The sequence below is a fragment of the Microcebus murinus genome, chromosome 3 (assembly GCF_040939455.1).
Source record: "Microcebus murinus isolate Inina chromosome 3, M.murinus_Inina_mat1.0, whole genome shotgun sequence".
NCBI classification, from domain to species: domain Eukaryota; kingdom Metazoa; phylum Chordata; class Mammalia; order Primates; family Cheirogaleidae; genus Microcebus; species Microcebus murinus.
The window spans coordinates 45,204,310-45,221,378 of NC_134106.1; the positions used below are offsets into that span (position 1 = coordinate 45,204,310).

General features: G+C 40.4%; 2 protein-coding genes across 2 annotated transcripts in view; both read left to right on the top strand.

Annotated features, from left to right (window-relative positions):
* Positions 1-17,069, top strand: part of RPS27A (ribosomal protein S27a) — a 488,879-nt gene that overhangs the window by 185,362 nt on the left and 286,448 nt on the right. The window lies entirely within an intron of this gene.
* The window catches only part of EML6 (EMAP like 6), a 237,896-nt gene that overhangs the window by 177,170 nt on the left and 43,657 nt on the right, over positions 1-17,069 (top strand). The window contains exons 24-25 of the mRNA XM_012777818.2: positions 4,306-4,394; positions 9,556-9,732. Of these exons, the coding sequence (XP_012633272.1) occupies positions 4,306-4,394; positions 9,556-9,732 (266 nt within the window). The remainder of the gene's footprint in view (positions 1-4,305; positions 4,395-9,555; positions 9,733-17,069) is intronic.

The window sequence follows — 17,069 nt, forward strand, 5'->3', positions numbered from 1 at the left end:
ACTTTGTCCCTATGAATTGACTAATCTAGTTACCTCACATGGGTGAAATCACACAGTATTTGTCTTTTTTGTAGCTGGCCTGTTTCACATAGCATAATGTCCTCAAGGTTCACTCATGTTGTAGCATGGTGTCAGACTTTCCTTCCTCTTTAACACTGAGTACTATTCCATTGTATGTATATACCACATTGTGCTGCTCTATTTATCTGTCGATAGACAGCTGGGTTACTGCCACATTTTAGCTATTGTGAATAATGCTGCTATGAATATGGGTGTACAAATATCTCTGCAAGACTGAGTTCAGTTCTTTGAGGTGGAATTGCTGGATCATATGGTAGTTCTAGTTTTAATTTTTTGAGGGACCACTGTACTGTTTTCCATAGCACTCGTACTGTTTTATATTCCTACAGTGGTTTACAGGGTTCCAAGATCTCACATCCTTGCTGACACTTATTTTCTGGTTTTGTTTTGACAGTAGTCATCCTAATGGACTTTAGGTGGTATCTCATTGTGGTTTTGATTTGCATTTAGGGTAGGAGGGTTTTTTTTTTTTTTTTCCTTTTCAGTTTTGCAGATGCATAGGCCCTGTGCCAGATGCTTAGGGACATAAAGAAGAGTAAGTCCCAGAAGGAAAGCACAAGGTCTTGGCCAGGGTTGGAGGGTCGCTGCCATGGAGGGGACTAGGTGAAGGTGTGTGTAAACTGTGAAGCCATCACTTGTGGGGAGAGAGGCAAACCTCACTATTTCCGATGCAAAGGGCACTGGGAGTGAGGAGTTGGTGGTCAAGGTCTTTGAAAAGCCACCTTACCTCTTATCCTAAGGGCTCCTTCTGTCAGAGGAGGGGGGTTGGACCAAGTATTTGCTGCGGATTGAGAATAGAATCGAATACTTCTGATTATTAGGAATTATATCCGGAGGATAAAAGAAAGCGTGCCTATGAATCTTCCCTGGTCTAACTCCAGTCCCATTAGCCATGAAACATGTGTCATGAAACATGTGTCACCCTGATATTCTTGGACCCTCCTGATACCTTAGTCCCCCAAATGCCTGATCTTGAGAATGTGCCGTGCTGTCTCGAGACCAGCCTAGCTTTCACAGCAGGGGCCTCGAGGGTCTGGCATGGGTTGAGAGTAGAATTTAGAAGCAAGGATCTGTTTCGTGCCTTTGATCCTGTCGAAAATGGTGACAGCATGTGCTGGAGCCAGCTGGCTTGTCGGGGCGGGTATGGCACAGCCGCCAGCCGCAGCAGCCTCCCGTGCCCATGGCAACCGCAGGTCCTCAGAAAAGCAAAAAGCACATCGGGCTCTTGCAGGAACATCAGCTACCCCTGAATGAAAGCTTTTGCACAGAATGCTTGAGAAGGAAAAAAAATGTATTGGAGAGAGAGAAAACGTAGAAGGGTATTTTCTAGATGCTGTAAGTTTATTTCTAGAAATATCAGGACTATAAGATCCTTTACAAATTAACAGTTTGAGCTGTATTAGGACATTTAATTTCCATTTTCATTGCAAATATTCTGATACGTTTGGTACATTTAGTACTGATTTTGGAATTATTCTAACTTGTAAATTACATAGCAACTGGATCAATGAATGTGGATCACTCTGTAGACTACAAAGCTCTGTGTAACACTTGCAAGATGTGTGATTACCTTCTTAGTAACGAGGACATGTGTCTCTTTCACTTCTCTTATTCTGTGTGAGCAGACGTTTCCCGTGAATAAAAATGTGATTCTGAAAAAATAGATTATTATTCTAGGGCAATTATATATGCATTGAGCAGATTTTTTGCTCTTTGCCCTCAGAATATTTCAGTGGTTTTTAGAGAGAGAGAGAGTACACTCATGCAGCAGGCAGAGAGAAAAAAAGAGTGGTGACCTAAATATTTCCTCTGGCTTAAAAAAAAAAAAAAGTGTAATAACAGCAGTAAAGAAAATTTTGGTGGGGGGGAAAAAACCACACCCATAATTATGCCTTCCTAATAGAAGAATAGTTTTTGGTTTATTTTTTTTCCCCCTTCATGTCCTTGGTTGCAAGGAACAGGAACCCACTCATACCAGCTTACATTATAAAATAATAATAAAGGATGATTTTTTTTGGAAAGATGTAGAGATTATCATAGAATCCAAGAGCAGGAAGCAATACCTTTCAAGGAATTGGCTTTAGGAATAAACTAGCAAGTGCTCAGAAACCAAGCAGGTAGTTCCTTTTTTCCTCTGCTCTTCTACTCTTAGGGAGCTGGTCTTGGCATTGACTGCTCTTCTGGCTCTCCTGTCTGCCTTTGCCCCTCTGTCTGCACAAGCAGCTTTCCCTGACTCATTTGCACAAGGTCTAGTCTCAGCTGCCCCAAAATGCCACACCCAGTTCCAGAATCCACATCTCATCCCAGCTAGACACCCACTGATTCAGCTTCTCAGATTCCAGTGTCCCAGAAGAGAGAATTGGGTTACCCAGCCCAGTTTGGACCTGGCCCCACATCTGCCTCCAGAGTGCAGATGTGACCGCAGGGGCCCAGCCCTTGGCAGGGGACATGGGCTAGGGAGGTACCCCACAAGGTGCCTATGATGCTGCACAGCACACAGCACTTCTGGTGCTTGTCTATGTCAGATCTTGAATATTCCGGCAATCATAAATTACCTCACTGAGATATTTTTAATAGTTTGGGGCTTTTTTTATTTTTAAGTGAAGGTAGGATCTTTGAAACTGTGGTGTAACAGTGAGTTGTTGGGATTATCTTAGAATTAATAGTCCTCTATGTTCTCTCATGGCCAAAAATCATCTAAAATTAGCCACATTCAAATGTTTTCAGTGAATCTTTTTATCCTTTATCCACGTGCTTTGTTGTGTGCAGTTGTTCTTGAGGATCCTAAAAATATATCACAGATATATTTAGTTCATTGGAAAAGTATTGATTACTCATTTTCTTATAATGCTAAATAGCTAAATATAATTAACTCTTTTTTTCTTTTCTCATTTATGTACATTTAGCCATAAAGTCAGGAAGAGGTGCTGATTTCAGAGGACACATTTGGAGATTCACTTGCTCCTCAGAGTCAAGGCAAAACTCGCTTATCACCACATTATAACTCACCAAATTAGAAACGATTCAGGTTGTCAGTTAAGAAAAGAGAGAACCTTATTTTTAGTTAATCACTCAGAGATAGACCTACAGTCTATACAATCTATAATAACTCCTTAAGATTAGCCAAGCTAGATTTCAGACCTAGGCGGTGCCTATTTGAGTGTTAAAGAACATGATATAAACCACAAAGTTCTTATTTTGCTATTATTTTGCCAAGAAGGACGTTTCAAGGCTACTAGATATACACAGTTATGGTGGAGGGGGAAGGGCAGGGGGGAATGAAATGTTATTGTGTGTGTATATATACTGAATTATTTACAGATGAAATATTATGATGTCTTAAATTTTCATCAAACTGGGGTGAGTCAGTAGAGGTTCATGAAGCAGAGTTGGCCATGTTTAGTTAATAACTGTTGAAGCCGAACAGTGGGCACTTAGGAGTCCTTTATACTATTATTCCATATATTTTTTAAATTTTCCATAATTAAAATGCTGAAAAATGCTAGAACATATATATCTTGAGTTACTTAAGTTTCAAGCCATAAGAAACTATTGCCACTGTAGGAGGAGAAATAGGAAATCTAATCTTTTTCACCATCAGTCAAAATGAATCCAACATTACCATTTGACTTCAGACTGAAAGACTATTTTTGCTTCCCATTTTGTTTGGGGAAAGTCTTGGATTTCTTTTCAAATTTTCAATAAGATGAGGGTGGGGTGGGGTGAGAATGAGTGTTTATAGTTTGTTTTGTGTGTCCTTTCTGTTTCTAAATTTTAAAGATGAATTTATAGACCTAAGTAAATGTGAATGCTCGCAAGAATCTCACTTCTAATGCTATAATTCTTGCCAAAGCAGTCTGCTTTTACTACTACTGTGTGCTAGGAGGCAACTGGGAAAAAGAAGAAAATATTGATTTTTGTCAGGCTTTAAAAACTCTAGCTATTTTCAGTGGAACAGAGTAAAACACATCAAGCTTGATTCTTCTGTTATTTGAAACATGTCCAAGGTCAAATTTTAAGAGATTCATAGTCTAATAATCATAGCTTTGGGGTTTGTACCATGCCATGTAATTATCCTTACGTGCCCTTCTGAATAAGTCAACATATATTTACTCAATTTGAGACTTAAAAAAAATGAATCAAAATAGTGACAGCCATACTTATCATTTTATAATAAAGAGATAAAGGCAGAGTTTAATTATCTGTTTCATTCTATCATAACAGGAAAATTATTGCAAGTTAATTCAGGTGCCAAAGAACAACTTTTCTTTGAAGCTCCAAGAGGCAAACGGCACATAATAAGACCTTCAGAGGTAAAAAATCATTATGTATGATTTTTTAATATGTGCATTTTAATAAAACCAATCCATCTTAGCTACTAATATGGGTTACATTTAGTATGCCTGTAAGCTTGATCATCTCTTAAATCTGATTGCTTTATCTGGCTTCCTGATTTCTAAGGACATAATGGGTTTACTATACCACTGATATAGCAATGTACAGTTGGTGCTCTGCTTACTTTTTCTTTGCCTGAGGACAATGAATAAACCATCAATTTGGATGCTACATATTCCTTTTCAATTCATCATGTCATTTTGTGCAAAACTTTTATGAACATAAATTTTTGAAATGTATTTTCTCCATGTTTATTTGTAATAAACAATATTATCTACAACAACAAATTATTTGGGGGAACAAAAACTATCTACAATGTGACTATTCTAATGTATCAAACTGTTTTCTTTTTTTCCCTATTTCCTCATGTCCTTAACTGCATATGTTATTTTTTTGTTGAAATCAAAGCCTAGATAAAATTTTTGAATCCAGACTGAGTGTGGTTGCTCATACCTGTAATCCTAGCACTCTGAAAGGCTGAGGGGGGAGGATTGTTTGAACTCAGAAGGTCAAGATGAGGCTCAGCCAAGAGTAAGACCCCATCTCTACTAAAAAAAAAAAAAAAAAAAAGAATGAAAAGAAAGAAAAATTAGCATGTGACTATAGTCCCAGCTACTAGGGTGTCATAGCATGTGACTGTAGTCCCAGCTACTAGGGAGGCTAAGGCAGCAGGATCACTTAAGCCCAGGAGTTTAAGGTTGCAGTGAGCTATGATGAAGCCATTACACTCTATCCAGGGCAACAGAGCGAGAGTCTGTCTCAAAAAAAAAAATTTTTTTTTTTTTTTGAGACAGAGTCTCGCTTTGTTGTCCAGGCTAGAGTGAGTGCCGTGGCGTCAGCCTAGCTCACAGCAACCTCACACTCCTGGGCTCGAGCGATCCTTCTGCCTCAGCCTCCCGAGTAGCTGGGACTACAGGCATGCGCCACCATGCCCAGCTAATTTTTTATATACATATCAGTTGGCCAATTAATTTTATTTCTATTTATAGTAGAGACGGGGTCTCGCTCTTGCTCAGGCTGGTTTTGAACTCCTGACCTTGAGCAATCCGCCCGCCTCGGCCTCCCAGAGAGCTAGGATTACAGGCGTGAGCCACCGCGCCCGGCCCAAAAAAAAAAAAATTTTTTTTAAATTCATAAACTAACACTATCCTGAAAGCTAGGTTGCTTTGTGGACGAGTCTACACAAAAGGAACCCTGTTGGCCAAAACGTCATTACATGATTCAGTGCTAAAGAAGTCATCTTAGTTCTTGGAAACAACTTGACTTGTTTTTTGCTAGGTAACCTTTGATAAAATAAAAGGAAATTTTGCTTCCCTACAGGAAAAGGAAGTAAGAGTATGCCACTGAGTGACAAGAATCTGCCTCTCTCTAGCTTTAGTTTGCCAGTATTATAAACTTTCCTGGTATTGTAAGATATTCCCAAAGACATTTGGAGACCTGTACATTCATAATATTTTCATTGTTTGTAAAGGAAGCATATGTATAGTACTTAAGAAATATATGTTGTTATAGATGATGGTATTGTATTAATGGAAATTATTTACTGAGGATTTCATCTCACTCCCCAATTTCAATTTATGTATTTCTTGTTAGTCTTCATTTGAACTTTTTATATGTATAAACTTTTAAAGCCTTGAGTAAGAGATATTTTTAATTGTCATTCATTCACTGAACTTTTGTTGAATGTGCCAGGCACTTTATATACCTACATTTTTATCATCATGACAGTGTTACATGGTAGCTGTCAATCCCATTTTACAGATTAGGAAATTAAGGCTCCGTGACAGTAACAGAATCACAGAGCTGTGATCCCAATCTAGAGACATCAGTGTGTGACTCCACCTTGAGGCCTCTCGGATTTCTCCTGTGTATTTAAGCATCGTTTTACATCACTTCAGCCGTGTAGGTCATTGCCTTCCTGGTCTAATGCCCCAAAATAAGTATATGAGAATGAAGTGTAATTTCACCAAATGGAGAGGGGGGTGAGGCCAGCTTAGGACAGATGAGCAATTATTACATAAAGAATACGCACAAGAGGGAAATTCACATTCTGCTTCCAACGGAAGACGCCACAACACCCACTCTAGCCTAGGCAACAAAGCGAGACTGTGTCTCAAAAAAAAAAAAAAAAATCCATCCAGTGCAGCCTGGTGTAGTGAAAGTAGGACTATATTAAGAGGGAGACTGTCTGGAGCTCACCACCAAACCCCAGCCCACCACCAAACTCCCACCCTCAGCATGCTGTGACTTGAGTGACGTGACCTCTCTGTGGGTTTTGGTGGCCGCCTCTGCAAAATGATGAAAAGGATGTACCTGCCTGATACGAGGTGCTAAGAAAGAGACCCCTTGCAGATTCTCCCTCCTTCTAAGCTCCAGAGTTTAAAAACATTTTATTTAACCCTTTTGGGTTTTATGGGTTACAAGGCTCATTCTTTTTTTTCTTTTCTTTTTTTTTTTTTTTTTTGAGACAGAGTCTCGCTTTGTTGCCCAGGCTAGAGAGTGAGTGCAGTGGCGTTAGTCTAGCTCACAGCAACCTCAAACTCCTGGGTTCAAGCAATCCTGCTGCCTCAGCCTCCCGAGTAGCTGGGACTACAGACATGCGCCACCATGCCCAGCTAATTTTTTCTATATATTTTAGTTGGCCAATGAATTTCTTTCTATTTATAGTAGAGACGGGGTCTCACTCTTGCTCAGGCTGGTTTCGAACTCCTGATCTTGAGTGATCCGCCCGCCTCGGCCTCCCAGAGTGCTAGGATTACAGGCGTGAGCCACCTCGCCCAGCCACAAGGATCATTCTTAATGCTTCAATTTAAGTGCAATTTCTACAGCTTCCAACAAGTTAGGCATTTGCTTCCCCTGGCTAGTGTGGCATCCCGATCTGGCTAAGGGTGTTCTGTTGGGGTGACTGCGACTGCAGGGTTGGCAACACCAGCTGACTCTCCTTTCCGGCCCAGTCCGTGAAGCCAGCACAATAAGGGGGGTCTCAGAAATGGAATGTGGAAGGGAGGCAGTGGAAAAGCCTGCTTCCCAAGCACCAGGGACAGTTCCCTGGGTCCCTTCCTGTGGAGGTCAGATTAGGATGTCATTAGGGATTGAGGGACTCTACTTCCACCTCAGAAAACTGAGGTAATTGCCAGCAGAGCCACCTTGAGTCACCTTGGCATGTGGCCCTGCCCAAGGCACCCACTTCACAGGACTAGATGCAGATTTTTGGTTCCAGTTCTGCCTATGAATAAAAGAAACCCGTAACATTAAATGATGAGAAATTTAAGTGCCTAAACCACATAGAGCACCTTACCACATTGTAAGTGAAACCCTGGCTGTATTTTTATCTTGTAATTTCCCTTCTAAGCAGTAACAGCAAGCAGAAAACACCAGAATTGGAGGCAAAGTGCATTAGCATCATGCAGTGCAGTCTCCAAATCCACAGGGAAAAGTCTGGTCTTTAATATCACCTACAGTTCTCTAATGACTTTCTATGCTTCTAAACTGTGCTTTAAAGTACTTATCTAAAGGACTGTAATGCTAAGAAGTACTAGCAGATCTTGAATGAAAGTAAATGAGATAAATCCCCCAGGAAAGCCTAATATATTTGTGTTACTGTTTGTTGTTAAAATAAAAGAAAGAGAAGTCTCAGTTTTATCAGGATTTAACCTAAATAAGTTGTGATAAATTTCACACAAGACAGTTTTAAAGGATAAAATGTATATTCATGACAATACAATATGAACAGCTCTTGAGCTGTTTAAGGCAGTCTCTCTGGAGCACAAAGTTTATTAGCTAGCTATAGAATCTTATTACTTTTTTCTCTAAGGAAGCACTCATTTGAAAAAAGCTATGTCTTAAAATTAAAAAAAAAAAGTTTGGCCGGGCGCGGTGGCTCACGCCTGTAATCCTAGCTCTTGGGAGGCCGAGGCGGGCGGATTGCTTAAGGTCAGGAGTTCAAAACCAGCCTGAGCAAGAGCGAGACCCTGTCTCTACTATAAATAGAAAGAAATTAATTGGCCAACTAATATATATAGAAAAAATTAGCCGGGCATGGTGGCTCATGCCTGTAGTCCCAGCTACTCGGGAGGCTGAGGCAGAAGGATCGCTCGAGCCCAGGAGTTTGAGGTTGCTGTGAGCTAGGCTGACGCCACGGCACTCACTCTAGCCTGGACAACAAAGCGAGACTCTGTCTCAAAAAAAAAAAGTTTGCTAAATGACTATCTCCATTGATCAGACTAGCTCAGTGATTATCAACTAGGAGCAGTTTTGCCCCCCAGGGACATTTGGCAATGCCTAGGGACAAGGGTGTGCTACTGCCACCCAGGAGTGGGCCCAGGGATGCTCTAAACATCCCCGTGCGCAGGACAGCCCCTGGCAACAAAGAGTGGTCCAGCCTAAGATGTCAATGCTGAGGCTGAGAAATCCTGACCTACCTTATTACGTACACAATGATAAATGTGTGGTTAAGAACTAAAAAACTTTATTATCATTAGATTTCCACAGTTCTAAAATGCTCGTTTTATCTGGAGAAACATATTTGGATATTTGTATTGGTTTATTAAGACAATGCAGACAGCACTTTTTTTGCTTGTTTGTTTTTGTTTTTGTTTTTTGTTTTTGAGACAGAGTCTTACTCTGTTGCCTGGCCTAGAGTGCCATGGGATCAGCCTAGCTCACAGCAACCTCAAACTCCTGGGCTCAAGCAATCCTTCTGCCTCAGCCTCCCTAGTAGCTGGGACTACAGGCATGTACCACCCTGCCTGGCTGATTTTATTTATATATTTATATTTATATATACTTTAGTTGTCCAGCTAATTTCTTTCTATTTTTTTTTTAGTAGAGACAGGGTCTCATTCTTGCTCAGGCTGATCTCTAGAGTGCTAGGATGACAGGCGTGAGCCACTGCGCCTGGCCCAGACAGCACTTTAAATAAGCAAGTTAGAACTCATGTACCTCAGTACTCAACATATGCCTGACATTGGCAAGTCATCATTTAGTCATCATTTTAAAAGCTGCAAATTCTTTAAAAATAAAAAACAAAAAACCCCATTATGTTGTGCAAAAATATAATTTTCTTTCCTCCTCTTTCAGATCGAGAAGATAGAATGGGACACGTGGACCTGCGTCCTGGGGCCCACGTGTGAGGGCATCTGGCCAGCACACAGCGACGTGACCGACGTGAACGCCGCCAGCCTCACACGAGATCGTTCCCTCTTAGCCACGGGAGATGACTTCGGTTTTGTTAAGCTTTTTTCCTATCCTGTGAAGGTAAGATTCTTAAATTTTGGAAGCATAAGCAATCTATGTTATTTACAGTACCATTTATGCTGTATGAAAACTCCCTGACAGTGTGTTTGCGTGGCTAATTCAAGTGGAGTCCACCTGGCATAGAATTCCTCCTTGAAAGGCCATTAGTGTTCATCAAATCTAACATCTCGCAGGCTGTAAGGTACAGTCATCTTTTCCACATCTCAGACCCGTGCGCTCCTGCCTTGTACTTGCTACCTCACAAAGCAGCCCTCTTCATTTTTAAATAGCTCCAATTGTTAAAACGTTTTGTTCTATGCTGAGCTGAACTCTTTGCTCCTTAGACAAAGTTCTGCCTTCTGAGCCATCGCTGAATAATTCCTGTCCTCTCACAGTCTTTGTATGTGGGATGACATGTGACTTCCTGAAGTCTCATTTTTTTTCAGCTTTTCACCTCTACTTCCTTCAGCCATTGCCCATGAGCCATGGTTTCCAGCTGCCCCGTCCCTTTAAGCACATTTTGTTTTATAAATTCCTTCTTAAACTATCTCATCTAGAACTGAATTCAGTGCTTCGCATGTAATCTGACCAGCTCAGAGCACAGCGGGACTGACGAAAATCTTGGTTTTGATTTTACACTGGTATTATATCAAACCCAAATGGCATCAGCTCTTTTGGCTGCCACATTACACAATTGAATCCTAAATGTCATGCTCAGAATGTTCATCCTGTACTCACACAATTGATTTTCTGAAATCTGAGTACAGAATTTTGTTTTTATCCAAAAATTTTATTTAATTTCATTGTTCCATTCTGTCAATATTTTTAAAGTACCTTTTCAAAATATTTACTGTTTCTTTCAGGATCATGCTATCTCCTGCTTTCCCAATTGTTCTAAATCATGGAAAGAAAAAAAAACAAAAACAGGAATAACCAAAAACCAACACCACATACCTACCCCCCATTCAGTTTGATATTCTATTAATCCACATATTTAGTTATAGTTCTTTAATTACTAACAGGCATTTAAATCTAGCTGTACAATCATACAGCCTAGTCCAACAATGCCCTTAAATCCCTGGTAAATATCTTGCTGAAAGCCAGATTAATTGTGTCTCTGTCATTCCTAATCTCTCATTCTAATAAACCAACTGATAAAAGATGTGAGGTTAGGCCGGGCGCTGTGGCTCACGCCTGTAATCCTAGCTCTTGGGAGGCCGAGGCGGGCGGATTGCTCAAGGTCAGGAGTTCAAAACCAGCCTGAGCAAGAGCGAGACCCCATCTCTACTATAAATAGAAAGAAATTAATTGGCCAACTGATATATATATAAAAAATTAGCCGGGCATGGTGGCGCATGCCTGTAGTCCCAGCTACTCGGGAGGCTGAGGCAGAAGGATCACTCAAGCCCAGGAGTTTGAGGTTGCTGTGAGCTAGGCTGACGCCACGGCACTCACTCTAGCCTGGACAACAAAGCGAGACTCTGTCTCAAAAAAAAAAAAAAAAAAGATGTGAGGTTAGTTTACAGTTAGCCCGTGTTACTGCCAGGTAATCACTACTTCCTTTTCCAAGTGTTTATCGAACTTCTGTGTAATATTTCATCCTAGAATTTTCTAGGGATTGCATCAGCTCATGAATTAATATTTGCCAGAGTCCACTTGTTTTCCTTTTGGGATACAGGAACCTTGTTGTGTTTGATGCTGCCTCTCCTGGTTTCTACACTCTTCAGCTATTACCAACATTATTTCTGTGGTCACATTTGAAGTCACCTGTGCCTGTTGTAAATGAGCACTGTTTTACTCTTTCTGGTTTAAAGACCATTCTCTTTGACAGTGGAGACGAGTAAATCTGCTTTAAGTTGACATAAGTCATCTGATCTAAGAAGTGATCCTAACTTTTCTCTATATTGCTTCTGTCCCTAAATATAGCTTTAAAATCCTTTTTAGTTGTCTTAGTTTTTTGACCTTATCATTCCTGAAACTGTACTTAATGGTCAGTGTAAGACTTTTGTGTTTATCCTTGGTTGTTCATTCCTCTTGTCTTTTATATGCTTTAACTTGAATACACAAGTTCCTTCTGCAGCTACTTTGGTTACTTTGGATTCTTTTCCTCTTCTTTTGTTACTCTCTGGTCAAATTATCATTTTGAGTACCTTTTCTAAAATACACATCTGCTTATACCAACTCTTCCCTTCATTGTCCATCCATCTCAAGTCAAAAGCCACCTGGTCACCTTCTATTGATACCCAGCTTGTCTCCTTCACTTACCAGCACTTCCTATTTGATCAGAATTCAGTTCTAATTAGCCCTTTTTCTTGTTATTTCTACTTTTTAAAAAATTGCTAGCAGAACAAGTCAAGAAGTTAGTGATATCCTGGTTCAAGTAGACTAAGGATTTGGCAGATATTTAGATAGCTGAAGCTCTCCATGGTACTATTGGATCTTGCTCCTATGCTGGGTTTATTATTGGTCCTGGGAATTCATCATCTACCTTTCCAACCTGATGAGGTGGGTTTGTCTATATCAGCTGTTTCAAGCTGTGTTCCTCAGACTCCCAGAGTTCCGGGGAGATGCTTCAGGAGCCACCCAGGAAGCTCTGGGCCCCATCCCTGTTTCAACAAGTGTTGTTATGTATTTCGTAGTTGTATTTTAAACATTGAGTTTCTGTGTAAGACTTTTTACCAAGATTTTATTGTGAAGCTTTCCAAGCCTACAGATAAGATGAAAGAATGATACAGTGAACCCCTACCAACCTATAGCCTGGATTCTGTAATTCAAAGTAAATTATAGAATTAATAAAAACTCAAATAACCTAACTTTACACTTCAAGGAACTAGAAAAGAACAAAGTAAGATCTAAGTTAGCAGAAGGAAGGAAATAATAAAGGTTAGAGCAGAAATTAATGATATAGAGACTACAAAGACAATAGAAAAAGATCAATGAAACTAAGAATTGGTTTTTTTAGAAAAGATAAACAAAATCGACATACCTTTAGCTAGACTAACCAACAAAAAAACCCTTCAAAATTACAAATGGAAAGGAGACATTACAACTGATACTAGAGAAATACAAAGGACAATAAGAGACTAGTGTGAACAATTATATGCCAACAAATTGGATAACCTAGAAGAAATGTACAAATTTCTAGAAACATACAAGCTATCAAGACTGAATCACGGCCAGGCGCGGTGGCTCATGCCTGTATCCCAGCACTCTGGGAGGCTGAGGCAGGCAGATTGCTCGAGGTCAGGAGTTCACAACCAGGCTGAGCAAGAGCGAGCCCCCATCTCTACTGTAAATAGAAAGAAATTAATTGGCCAACTAATATATATAGAAAAAATTAGCTGGGCATGGTGGCACATGCCTGTAGTCCCAGCTACTCTGGAGGCTAAGGCAGCAGGATCACTTGAGCCCAGGAGTTTGAGGTTGCTGTGAGCTAGGCTGATGCTACGACACTCAGTCTATCCTGGGCAACAAAGCGAGACTCTGTCTCAAAAGAAAAGACAAAGACTGAATCACAAAGAAACAGAAAATCTGAACAGACCAATAATAAGTAAGGAGATTGAATCAGTAATCAAACCTCCCAGGAAAGAAATGCCCAGGACCAGACAGCTTTACAGGTGAATCCTACCAAACATGTAAAGAAAAATTAATGCACCAAACTCTTCTAGAAAAACTGAGGAGGAGAGGACACTTCCAAACTCTTTTTATGAGACCAACTTTACCCACATAACAAAGCCAGAGAAGGACACTACAAGAAAAGAAAATTACAGGCCAGTATCCCTGATGAACATAGATGTAAAAATCCTCAACAAAATACTAGCAAACCAAATTCAACAGCATATTAAAAGGATCAGACACCATGATCAAGTAGGATTTATCCCTAGGATGCAAAGGATAGTTGAACATGTTGCAAATGAATGAATATGATACACCACATTAACAGATGAAGAATAAAAATTATATCACCTCAGATGCAAAAAAAAAAAAAAGCATTTGATAAAATTCAGCATGGTTTCATGATCAAAACCTTTCAAATTAGGTATAGAAGGAAAGGACCCCAACATAATAAAGGCCGTAAGTGTCAAGCCCACAGCTAACATCCTCAATGGTGAAAAGCTGAATGCTTTTCTTCTAAGATCAGGAACAAGACAGGGATGGCCATTCTCACCACTTCTATTCAACATGGTACTGGAATTCCTAACCAGAGCAGTTTGGCAAGAAAAAGAAATAAAAGGCATCCAGATGAGAAAAGAACTAAAATTGTCTTTGTTTGCTGACAACATGATCTTACATGCAGGAAAGCCTTAAAGACTCCACCAAAAAAACTGTTAGAATTAATAAACAAATTGAGTAAAGTTGCAAGTTACAAAACCAGTATATAAAAATTAGTTGCATTTCTATATACTAATAACAAACTACCGAAAACATCCAATTTGAGGCAGATGATGACACTGGGTCTTATTAGTGGCAATGGCCAGGTAGCCAAAGGGAATTGTATACAGCCAAAGGGGGACACATCCCAGCGGCAGCGGTTGTGCAGGTCTTTACTCAGGTTGGTGAGCTTGTCTATGTTCTGCTCCATAAGGCCTGATTCGCCGACATAGCAGCATTTTTTATGAAGGAAAAGGCAGGTTTTTCTTTTTCCAGCCATCAGCGGATCTGCAAAATCTTGGGCAGAAATGACACTGTGGCTCAGGGCACCTCCCGAGAGCCCTGAGGCCACAATGGAAGAGGCCAAGCTGAGACCTACCATGACAGGTAGAAAGACGGCTTGTCTCGGGCCCTGGGAGAAGCCATCCAAACTCAGACTCACCATATAGAGTCAATTGAGGGACCACCATGACAGGGAAACAAGGACCCGGGGTGGATGTATTGACGCAGTGGAGAAGGGAGGGGGCCCGCCACCAGCCTTTACACTGAGCTCAAGCGATCCTCCTGCCTCAGCCTCTTGAGTAGCTAGGACTACAGCAAATACTTATTGAGTGCCTACTTTGTGCTGTTGGAGCTCAGAACATGAAACCCCAAACACGGCACTTGGGCACAGCGTGCACTCTGATGGAAGGACATCGGAAGGCATGAAAGGAGATCTTGCTGCCCTCTCCTGACCTCCTGTCTCCTGACCCTTCACCCCAGAGCGAGTTGCAGAAACCACAATTCCTCTTCCCCAAGGCAGATCGTAGAAACTAGAACTTCTCTTCCCCAAAACAACCCATAAAGGCTAGAACAGTCACTCTTCCCCTCCTCCCTGGAAGACCCTCCTTCTAGAACTGTCTTGCCCATTGCTGGGACGAAGGGATGCTGCACAGAGAAGCCAAGAGGAACCCGAGCAGCCAGGCCTTGCTGGTCTCCTGGTCTGTCACCACCAGATGCACGGCTGCCCGTTACTCATCACATCGAAGCACAAAGACAGTTTCCCTGGGTCTTTGGGCCTTCATTTCTGAGGGCTCCTAGGTAAAATTTTGATTCAATAAATTTGTTATGTTTTTCTCTGGAAAAAAAAATCCAATTTACAATAGCACCAAAAAGGATAAAATACTTAGGAATAAATTTAACAAATGAGATGAAAGATCTGTACATTAAAAACTATAAGACATTGATGAAAGAAATTGAAGAAGTTACAAATAAAGATAACCCATGTTCATGCATTAGAAGGATTAATATTGTTAAAATGTCTATACTAGCCAAAGTAATCTATGATTCAATGCAATCCCTATCAGAATTCCAATGGCATTTTTCAGAGAAATTGAAAAAACAATCAACCCTAAGATTTGTAGAGAACCACAAAAGACTTACATAGCCAAAGCAATATTGAAAAAAAGAACAAGACTGAAAGTGTCACATTTCCTGATTTCAAATTGTATTATAAAGTTACAGTAATCAAAACAGTGTAGTACTGGCATAAAAACACATATAGACCAATAAAACAGATTGGAGAGGCCAGAAATAAATCTACTTACAGTCAACTAATTTTTGAGAACAACACCAAGAATACACAATGGGGAAAAGACTACACAATGGGGAAAAGACAGTCTCTTCAATAAATGGTGTCAGGGAAATTGGATATCCACATGCAAAAGTACAAAATTGGATCCTTATACCATATACAAAAATTAACTTGAATAGATTAAAGACTTAAATGTAAGACCTGAAAGCATAAAACTCTAGGAAAAAAACTAGAGAAAAAGCTCCTTGTCATTGGTTTTGGCAGTGATTTCTTGGATATGACACCAAAAGCACAGGCAACAAAAATAAACAAGTGAAGGCCAAGTGTGGGCACTCATGGCCATAATCTTAGCACTTTGGGAGGCCAGAGCAGGAGGATGGCTTGAGGCCAGAAGTTCAAGACCAGCCTGGGCAACATAGTGAGACGCCATCTCTACAAAAATTTTTTTAAAAATTAGCCAAGTGTGCTCCTAGACATCGGTCTAGGCAAAGAGTTTATGAAGAAGTCCCCAAAGGCAGTCACAGCAGCAACAAAAATAAATAAATGGGACATGATCAAACTACAAAGCTTCTGCACAGCCAAAGAAATAGTCATGAAAGTAAACAGACAACCTACAGAATGGGAGAAAATTTTTGCATCCTACGCATCTGATAAGGGGCTGATAACTAGAATATACTTAGAACTCATGAAAATCAGCAAGAAAAAATCAAATAACCCTATTAAAAAGTGGGCAAAGGACTTGAACAGAAACCTTTTTAAAGAAGACAGAAGAATGGCCAACAAACATATGAAGAAATGCTCAACATCTCTAATCATCAGGGAAATGCAAATCAAAACCACAATGAGATATCACTTAACTCCAGTGAGAATGGCCTTTATCAAAAAGTCTCCAAACAATAAATGCTGGCGTGGATGCAGAGAGAGAGGAACACTCCTTCACTGCTGGTGTGACTGCAAACTAGTTCAACCTCTGTGGAAAGCAATATGGAGATACCTTAAAGCGATACAAGTGAATCTACCATTTGATCCAGCAATCCCATTGCTGGGCATCTACCCAAAAGACCCAATGACACTCTACAAAAAAGACACCTGCACTCGAATGTTTATAGCAGCACAATTCATAATTGCAAGGCTGTGGAAACAGCCCAAGTGCCCATCAATCCAAGAATGGATTAATAAAATGTGGTATATGTATACCATGGAGTACTATTCAGCTCTAAGAAACAACGGTGATATAGCACATCTTATATTTTCCTGGTTAGAGCTGGAACCCATACTATTAAGTGAAGTATCCCAAGAATGGAAAAACAAGCACCACATATACTCACCAGCAAACTGGTATTAACTGAGCAGCACCTAAGTGGACACATAGGTACTACAGTAATAGGGTATTGGGCAGGGGGGAGGAGGGGGG